We start from the raw sequence: 10,204 nt of genomic DNA, 5'->3' as shown, positions 1-10,204 counted from the left end.
TTGAAAAAAAAAGGAATGAAAAAAAAAAAAAAAAAGAATAAAAAAAAAAAAAAAAGAAACAAGTAAAAATAGAAATAAAAAAAATAAAAAAAAAATCTAAAAACTTTATACTATTATATATATTTATAAATACAATAAAGGTGATTGGGGTTTTTATAGAGGAGTTGTTGTTATTTTAAAACAATGTGGATTATTACTTTTTAATTATAGGTAAAATACAATAAAAAAAAAAATTTTAAAAAAAAAAATAAAAATTTTTTTTTTAAAAAAAAAAATAATAAAAAAAATAAAAAAAAAAATAAAAAAATTATTATTTGAAAGAAATTTTTAAAATTTAAATAATTGAATAAATATAATCTAAGTTTTATTTTATTATCATTTTTATTTTTTTATTTTTTTTTTTTTTAAAGAAAAATTATTTTTAAAAAAAATAAAATAAACCCGAATTTAAATTATTTGAATTTTTGTGATGTATATTTAGAATGGTGTGTACCAAATATCGTTTTATATCCATAGATAGATAGGCAGTGAAACAGTATCACCTTTCGATGGATACGGTGCAATTGGTAAAAAACAAAAAAAAAAAAAAAAAAAGCCAAATTGAAAAAAAAAGGTTAATTTTAACAATACCACAAAGTTATGTTTAAAAAAAATCATTGCAATATTATTTTTATTTTATTTTATATTTATATTTTATAATTTATATTTTATTTTATATTTTATATTTTATATTTTATATTTTATATTTTATATTTTATATTTTATATTTTATATTATATCAATTCCATGTATTTTTTGTTTTATCAAAAAAAGGTTTATTATAAATTTCCTATTTTAATATATACACAAAAAAATAATAAAAAAAAAATAAAAAAAATATAATTTTAAAATAAATTTTTTTTTTTTTCTTTATTTTTTTTTTTTTTAAAAAACCAAAAAAATTGTTATAAAATTAATTTTAATTAAATTATAATTCAATAACTTACAACCATAACAAATCTAATAACCTTTTTTTTTTTTTTAAATTTTTTTTTCATTCAAACAATATACACATTCATAAAATAATTTTTTTTTTTTTTTTTTTTAAACCCAAGATGGAAAATCAGAATATAATAGGTTCGGGAGAACAATTAAAAATTGATAATACTTCAGTATTACCACAAAAAAACAATAGAAATAATAACAACAATAGCAGCAATAGTAATAGTAATAATAGAAATAACAGATACAGACATAATAATAATAATAATAATAATAACAATAATAATAGAAATAGAGTAAATAGAAATCATTATAATGAAGATGAAGACCCAGAGCTCTTATTAGCTTTTGAAATTAGTAAAGCTGAATATGAGGAACAACAAAAGAGAAATAATACATCATCTACCAATACTACCAGTACTACTACTAATACTACAACTACCACAACAACAAATACAGCACCAATAAATTTATCAAACAATAACAATAGTACACAAACCCCGCAAACTAACAGTGGTGGTTTAGAAAATAAAAGAGGCAAAAAGGGTCAGGTTGATATGACTCATTTATTAAAGTTTCAATCAACATCACCACATCATCGTAGCCCATATATAAATTCATCATCACACATTAATTCAAATTCATATCGTCCACCCAGAAATAACTATCGTGGTAATTCATCATCAAATAATCATAATCATAGTCATAATCATAATCATAATCATAATAATCATAATAACAATAGAAATAAAAACAATTATAAAAAACCAATTCAAGATACTACATTTTTACAAGCAAAGTAAGATAATAATTATATTATAGATAAAATAGTTTTATTTTAAAATAAATAATAAGGATATTAATTATTAATTATTGTTAATATTTAATTAGTTATTTATTTAAAATCAACCCCTTTGGGAATTATTCAAATGCACTTAGAGAGGTCGATAGTATTGTTTCATGGAACAAAGTTGAGCAGGTCGTATATTTAACACATGAGGAAACTCAGTTTCAATGTCCAATCTGTTTAGATAATCCAGTTATCCCAAAGATTACAAAGTGTGGTCATATCATGTGCTATACATGTATTTTAAGATCATTATTTCATACCACAAAATGCCCACTTTGTTTATTACCAATCGAATCAAAGGAGGATTTAAAGAGTTTAGAAATTAAGAAAACCAAAAAGTATAAAGATGGTGACGAAATTTCATTGCAATTGGTCAAATATCAAGAGGGTTCAACTGTACCATTCCTTTCGACTGAACCTATTCCCGAAAAGATTTCATTCCCGCTAAATGGTGAAAAGAGTTGCTTATTCTCAAAATTTTCAATTATCAAAAATATCAATGAAATTGTTGACGCAGAAACCAACCAAGTTATTCGTAGTAGGGAGGCCGCCATCAGTGAATGTGATTCAGAATTACTCAAGTTTTTAAATGAGGCTTTATTAGGTATCCAAGATAGACAGGAGTCATTTAAAAAATTACTTGAAACCAGATCCTCTGAAAATTCAACTTTTATTACAATACCAATAAAGAGTTCAAACAAAAAAGATTTTGACAGTTATCAGTGCAGTAATAATTTTGAAATTAGAATGGCTTTGGAAGAGTATTTTAATTCAACAGAGCAGGATTGTTCAACTCCAGATGAAAATTCAGATGATGAAGAAAATAGTAGTTTAAATAATTCAAATACAAATTTATCTAATAATAATAGAAATAATGATAGTATCAATAGTAATGAAAGTAATAGTAACATCAACATTAATAATAGTAATAATATTAAAGTACCATTATCAACACTATCATCCACCAATAGTGTACCAGGTGCTGAATTAAGCCTAGAGTCATTTTCATACGAAAATCAACCATCAAATGGATTGTTTTATTTATATCAATCAGAGGATGGCCAAAAGATTTATTTACACCCATTATGTATGAAAATTTTAGATTATGAATATAAAAAGGCCAATACATTACCAGATAAAATTACAGCCAAGGTTTATGAGTTTGAGGATTATCAAGTTACAGAACAATCTAGAAAACAGTATAAATCATTCAATGTTTTGGCACTTACCACTGGAATCACATTTGCAGAAATTGATCTTAGTTCAGTTGTTTCAAAAGAAACCCTTCAACATTTCCATAAAGATATTAAAAAAAGAAAAGATGCAAGATTTAATAAAAAGAAAAAAGAACAAAAAATTCAAAGAGATAAAGAACTTGAAAGGGCAAAAGATTTAGAAAGGGCCCTTGAGCTAAGGGAAATCTCTAGAAAAGAGAAACAATTAGAAATGGAAAGAGAGGCTCAAAGAATTGAACAAGAAAAGAAGGATAGAGAAGAGCAATTAAAAAATTCAGCAGGTCAAAAAATCAAAAGACAATTAGGCTTTTTAGAAGCCATACAAACTCATAAAAATATTGATTCACCAGATGAATTCCCTTTATTATTTGCAAAAAAATAATAATAAATATAAATAAAGGCTATAAATAAAAAATATAATATAAAATAGTAAATAATAAAGTTAAAAAAATTAATTATTTATAATAGTAAAATCAAATAGGTTGCATATTTTATTTTTTTTTATTTTTTTTATTTTATATTTTTTAATCAATTGTTTTTATTAGATTTATTAAGTCACAAATAAATGTCATAATCATATTTCCTTTTACTTCGACAATATCTTCCCAAAAAATTATTGCTGTGCAACCTAATCTTCTTGCAATGGTGATTACATATTGAGCATTTGATTTGTAAGATTCTGAGTTTTCTTTAAACTTTATTTCTGCATAGTTGATACAACCTGGTTGGATTGAGTCCAAGAGATCTAGTAAAAATTTACCGTCTTTTAATGATGGGTCAGAAAATGACTTTATTTGACTAGATTTGCCAGCTTTTGTTACCATTTTGTTTATTTTTGAGATAATATCTGATTCAGTTAGTTCTTGATTTAGGTTACCACTACTGTTGCTTCTAATGTGTATGGCTCTTTTAAGTACACTAATTCTCATCATTTGCCAAACAAACGATAAAAGGAATTTCTTACTACCATCTACAAAATCTCTACCTGCAATACTAACCAAAGAGAATTTTAATTTATCTTTACCCAATTTAACACAATAATTGCAATTTTCTGTCATTGAAAAAGTATTGGTGGGATTCATATTGACTAATTTCCAATTAACGATACCTGGCTGAACCTTATCTAATGCTTTTAATAATAATAAACCGTCTGCAAAATCGTCAAATGATGATGTACTAATATCAATTGTTTTAAGCCAACCTTTGCATGCTTTTTCTTCACTTGATGGGGCAATATCTGGTGAGTCATGACGTATTGGGATTTCGCTCTTTGATAAAGAAATGGCAGAGTTACGGTCCAATAGTTGGGCTAAAAGGATAATTATTTTTTCTTGATTACCTTTTGTAATATCATCTTTAAATACAAATAGTTGTTTTGGTAATAGTTGGTCTGCTATATATTTTAGTATTGAATCTAAATCCTGAGTGTGTTGTTGATCTACTGAATAGATATGCTTCATTAAACATGCTAATATTGTTTTTCCATTGTTTGCAAAATCTTGTGAAAAATTATAAATAAGTTCTTTATTATCTATTTTGAGGAAATGATTAACCCATCTTCTTAATAAACATGTTTCTTCTAGTGCTACAAAACTATCCCAGCTTTCCTCTCTCTTTGATTGACTAATGCCATGCTCTGGGTTATGTTTCCATAAATAAACCAATTCTGGATGGGACTGCAAATTAATTCTACTAACATTTCCTATATAGAAAATTTCAATTAAAAATCTATATAGCTCTTCGTAATTATTCATAATTTTTTCGGCATTGAAATTTTGGTTACCACCTAGCACTTTAATTGAATTTAGGGAAACTTTGATATTACCTATCTTTTCTGAATTATTTGAACAGTTTTTGTACAATGCTCTTTTATCAATTGATTCTGGGATAAAGGTATTAACAATTTCTGAATATAATAGACCATCAGAGAATAGTTCTAAAGTACATTTCTTACATTCACTTTTGACCTCTCTTTTTAAGATAGAGCTAATATAAACCAAAATCGATACATCTTTTTCATCAATTTGAAATTGTGAGCAGTCGTGGGAGTTTGATTCTAATATTTCTTTTTCCGATTGTTTCTTTTCTAATTTCTCTTTTTCCATTCTATCTTGTTCTAGTTTCTCTCTTTCTTTTATTTCTTTTTCTAATCTTTCTTTTTCTTTTTTTTCACTTTCTAATTGCTCTTCTAATTTAATTTTTTCCAATCTTTCTTTTTCTAATTGACCATGCTCTAGTTTTTCTTTTTCTAAAATTTCCATCTTTTCTTTTTCTAATTTTTCATGCTCCTCCAATAAAGCTTGAGATAGTTTCAAATTTAAGTTATTTCTTACTGATTTAAGTAAATTTTCATTTTGAATTTCAACCTCTTTCATCCTCTCTTCAAATTGTTGACGTTCTTTTTGCAATAGTGAGTCCATTTCTTTAACTTTATCTTTTAACACTTCGTTATCAGACTTCATAACCTTTTCTTTTATATTCTTTTCATTTAGTTCATATTCGATTTGATTTTTTTCTTTTTGTAAAATATTTATTTGTTCTACCAATTGGTTTTTTGAATTGATTAATTGATTTAGGTTTACTTCAATATCGTTGTTTGCACTTTCCATTTTTTGATTAAAATCGTTGATAATTTCATTATTCTTTTCTTCAAGAGATTTTATTTCACCCTGATAGTGTTGATTAATGGACTCGATTTCTTCTTTTAGCTGCACCTTTTCTTTTTTCTCTATTTCTATAGTAGCCGATAGTAATTTTTCATTTTCTTGATATTTTTGAATTTGTTCATTTAGTTGTAAAATCTGGTTAGTGTTTAATTGCAATGTATCTTTGACTGTTAAGAGCTCATTGCTAGTAGAAGTGGCCTCCTCTTTTGCAATTTGATTTTCTTGTTCTAACCTTTGTTTATCTTTTTGTAATAATTCAAATTTCTCGGTATCACTTAAAGATTTATTTGAATAGTCTTTACATTTTTCGCACTCTTTTTCTCTTTCCATTTGTAGCTGTTCTAATAGTATCTGATTTTCTTTTATAAGATTACAACGTTCTTTTGTGGTTTCTTCTTTTTCCTTTTCTAATTTACTGATCACTTGTTTTAAATCTTTAAAATCATTTTGTAAACCCTCGACATCACTTTGATATTGATTCTTTAATTGCTCTAAATTTTGGATCATTTCATCTTTCTTTAAATTATTTGTTTCATTGTTATTTAACTCTTCCCTAAGACATGTTACCAAATTGGTTTGTTCATTCAAAACTTCGATGGCGTGTGAGGAGCTTGTTTGGATATCTTCGTTTAGTTTATTAATTTGATTAGTCATTTCGTTGATCTTGTTTTCTAATACGTTTATTTCACTATTTTTTTGATTTATGATGGATTGAAGATGATTTTCGGATTCATTGGCACTCTTTTTAATTGTTTCTAACTCCATTGATAATCTTGAACTATTTTCTTTTAATGCAAACGAATTATTTGTTTCAATTTTGATTTTATTTTCTAATTTTGAACACTGATCTTTAATAAAGCTAATATCATTATCTTTGATTGATACAATATCCTCCATTTGAATATGAAGCTGAGTATTTTCATCAGCCAATAAACTATTTTGCTTTTCCAGTTTCTCGATTTCTTGGAAAGAACTCTGAATAACAAGCGACAACCCTTGAATATTGACATCCATTTGTTTTTTATTATTAAGCAAATCACTCTTTAGTTTTGATGTTAATTTCTTTATATTTTCTTCAGTTTCATTTTTTTTTAAAGTATTTTCTTGTTCTTTTTCTTCCTCCAAAACGAGTACTCTTTGTTGAACCTTATTTAATGTCTCTACAGTTTCTTGTAAATTCTTATTTGATTCTTCTAATTTTTCTTCTAATTTTAAATTGACCTTATTAATATTTTGACACTTTTCATTTAACTCTGATATATCTTCTAATAACTCGTTAATTGTTTGCTTTTCTTTAACCAATGAGTCATTAATTTCATTTATAATACCCAATAAATATGTTGATATAAGCTATTAAATAATAAATAATAAATTAGTATTGTTTCGGTAAAAAAGATTGTTAATATTTTTATAGGTTTAAAAATACTTACAATTAAAAGAGATGATCTTAGCAAACTATCTTTGGACGTTTCAATAATTAATGAGTCCTTATGCTCTTCAAAAGAAACATTTGATGAAGTTTTTAACACACATGACGAGGCCAAATGGATATCCTGGTTATTTGAAATATCATCTGTAATACTACCCCCTTCAACATTATTGGAATTTTCGATATTAAATGGTTTTTTTTGATATTTTGAATTTAGATCCTTTACTTTAGAAATTAATTGAATTATAATTGGTTCACCCAATCCCTCTCCAGAAACGATATTGTTTGGGTTGTTATTATAGTTATTGTCATTATTGTGGTTATTTTCATTATTATGGTAATTATCATTATTAATATCACTATAAATATTATCTTTAACTTGCAACTGATTTATATAACCCTTTGTAAAATTTAATAGCTTTAATTCATCATCATTATTCTGATAGTTGTGAAAAGATTTGATTTTTGTGCAACAGGTAATAATACTATCGAAAGATACTTGACAGTTCTCTTTTAACAAATTGAAATCTTCCAATATTGATTTTTTAATATTAAGCTGTGAAAATGATTTAAGGTCTTTGTATTTGGCTCTAAGCTCTCTATTCTTCTTTTTTAACTTATCGATTTCATCCATATAGTTTTGATAGAGAACATTTTCGCTGTTTAAGTTTTCCAATCTTTGCTCGAGGTCACCTTTTTCACCTTTAATTTTTGAAATAATTTTATCTTTTGATTGTGAAATCATTCTATATTCTTCCAACTCTTGGTTTAATCTGTCAATATCGGGTTGGTTTTTATTTGGTGATGATCTTTGAGAAATATACAACTTTTTTGATTTTTCACTAACCATTTCTTCCTCTTGCTTTAACTTTTCTATTAATATTTCATTTTCATTTGTAGCTTCTTTTAAATTGTCATTTAAAATTTCATTTTGCTAAAAAAAAAAAATAAAAAATAAATGAAATTTAAAAACCAATGAAATTAAAAAAATTTAAAAAAAATTAAAAAAAAAAGGAGGGATTAGTGTCTTTTTTATAATAATTTTTTTAGCAATTAATTTAAGATATTTACATTTTTCAAAAATTCATATTCTGACAAACAATCTAAATACTTTTTTTCGTTGTCTAGCAATGAACCTATTTGTTCTTCCAATTCTTGGTTTCTTTCAAGTAAAATCTTACCGATTTCAGCAGCCAAAGCTGCATCTTTTTCTTTCTCCTCTAATTTTTTCGAAGTCTCTTCTAATTGGTATTGAAAGAAAGTTGTTGAACCTGGTGAACCGATTGCAACTGAATTTGATCTCATTCTTCCATTCCCACTTAATGTTGGGCTATCCATCCATCCCAATTGTTGTATTTTTTCTTTAAAATTACTGTTATCTAAAGGTGGGGTTCTATTACTTGCACAACTATTTGGAGTGTTGATTGACGAGGAAGTATGTGAATTAAATCTATGAATTCCCAATGGTGATGAGGGTGGTGATTGTTTTGAAACCAAAAATGGTGAAATAGTACTAGTACTTGATGATTTTATAAATGGTGAACCACTTGTATTTAAAAACCCACTATTACTATGTTGTAACTGTTTATTATTGCCCCCATTTGTATTTGAGCTGTTCTGCTTACTCATTTTTTCTTTTTATTAATAAAAAACAATAAAAAAAATTTAACTATATATAAAAACCCTAAAAAAAAAAAACAAATAATAAATAAATAAAAATAAATAAATAAATAAATAAATAATAAAAAAATTATTAATTGATATATAAACTAATAAAATAAACCCTAAAAAATAAAAAATAAAAAAAAAAACAATAATATGATAAAAAAAACAATTAAAAAAAAAAAATAGATTTAATTAATTTTAATTATTTTTTTTTTGTGTGTATGTGTGTGATATATATATCATAAAAAGCTCTAATGAATATATATTATTTTTTTCTTTCTTTTATTGTGTGTTCAACCACATTGTGAGTGTGTTAGTGGGTTTTTAAAAAATGCATAATATAAAGTCTATATGTTTTTAAAATAACTATATTTATTATTATATTTTTTAAAAAAAAAAAAATTTTATAAGATTCATAATGGATAAAAAAAAAAAAATTAAAATAATATTATTTTAATTAGATAGTAATAAAATAAAATTCAATTTATTATAATACACACCATAACCAATACCATCACTTTTTTAGAAATTATTTTTACATAACAATTCTATTTACAACCATTATTTCTGAACCAAGATCAATTTATAAACCAAAAATAAATTATTGTTTCTATTTGTGTTCATATGTAGACAAGAACTTTAGAGTAATCAACAATTGGAAAAGGAAAGTTATTGACAATAAAGGTAATCAATGTCAATATCAACTTATAACCAATTAATTATCTTACCAAGATGTTATAATTAGTTATAAAATATATATTAATTCCTTATTTACCAATTCAAAACAACCCACTTTCAATTTTATCATATTTGCATACCAATTATATATATAATTGTTTTTTACAACTTAATTTCGATTTAAATAAAATTATTTTTAACACCAACAAACCTTTTAACTGTTTTTTTTTTTTAACTCATACATTATAATAAAAGACACATTTGTTGATGTTATTTTTGCTGGTTGTGTCGTATTTTTCAATTTTTTTTCAATTTTTTCTTTTGCAAAAATACACACAATCAAATATTTTATTTGAAAAAAACCAATACCAAAAGCGTAAAAAATACATTGAAAAAGATATTTTTAAATAAAAAAAAAAATAAATAAAAAAAAAAATAAATAGTTTTTTAAAAAAAACTAAAAATGAAATATCTTTGTTATTATTTAGTTTAATTCAAATAATAACAATGTGATAATTATTGTTCTAAAATTAACAACTGCACACAAACTGAATACCTCTCATCTTTCCCACCCTCGCAAATATATTCATATATATAACTAATATCAAAAATAATTCATGATGTTTTTCAATTTTTTTCACAATTTATGGAATCTAAAAAAAAAAAAAAAAATTAAAAAAAAAAAAAAAAAAAAAGATCG

At 24.3% G+C, this 10,204-nt stretch overlaps 2 protein-coding genes across 2 annotated transcripts; one reads left to right on the top strand and one right to left on the bottom strand.

Moving 5' to 3' along the window:
- Positions 1-1,094: 1,094 nt before the first annotated feature.
- DICPUDRAFT_159888 (uncharacterized protein) lies at positions 1,095-3,448 on the top strand (the record flags this gene model as incomplete). The annotated part of the gene is made up of 2 exons (XM_003294772.1): positions 1,095-1,780; positions 1,873-3,448. 2 exons carry the CDS (start codon positions 1,095-1,097, stop codon positions 3,446-3,448), a joined length of 2,262 nt encoding a protein of 753 aa, XP_003294820.1.
- A 79-nt stretch (positions 3,449-3,527) lies between these two features.
- DICPUDRAFT_100074 (uncharacterized protein) lies at positions 3,528-8,790 on the bottom strand (the record flags this gene model as incomplete). The annotated part of the gene is made up of 4 exons (XM_003294771.1): positions 3,528-5,365; positions 6,107-7,082; positions 7,163-8,095; positions 8,233-8,790. The coding sequence occupies 4 exons, from the start codon at positions 8,788-8,790 to the stop codon at positions 3,591-3,593; spliced, it is 4,242 nt and encodes a 1,413-aa protein (XP_003294819.1). The 3' UTR covers positions 3,528-3,590.
- Between the last annotated feature and the right edge of the window lie 1,414 nt (positions 8,791-10,204).

The sequence above is a fragment of the Dictyostelium purpureum genome (assembly GCF_000190715.1).
Source record: "Dictyostelium purpureum unplaced genomic scaffold DICPUscaffold_638, whole genome shotgun sequence".
Lineage (NCBI taxonomy): Eukaryota > Evosea > Eumycetozoa > Dictyosteliales > Dictyosteliaceae > Dictyostelium > Dictyostelium purpureum.
This window is presented reverse-complemented; position numbering and strand designations above follow the sequence as displayed.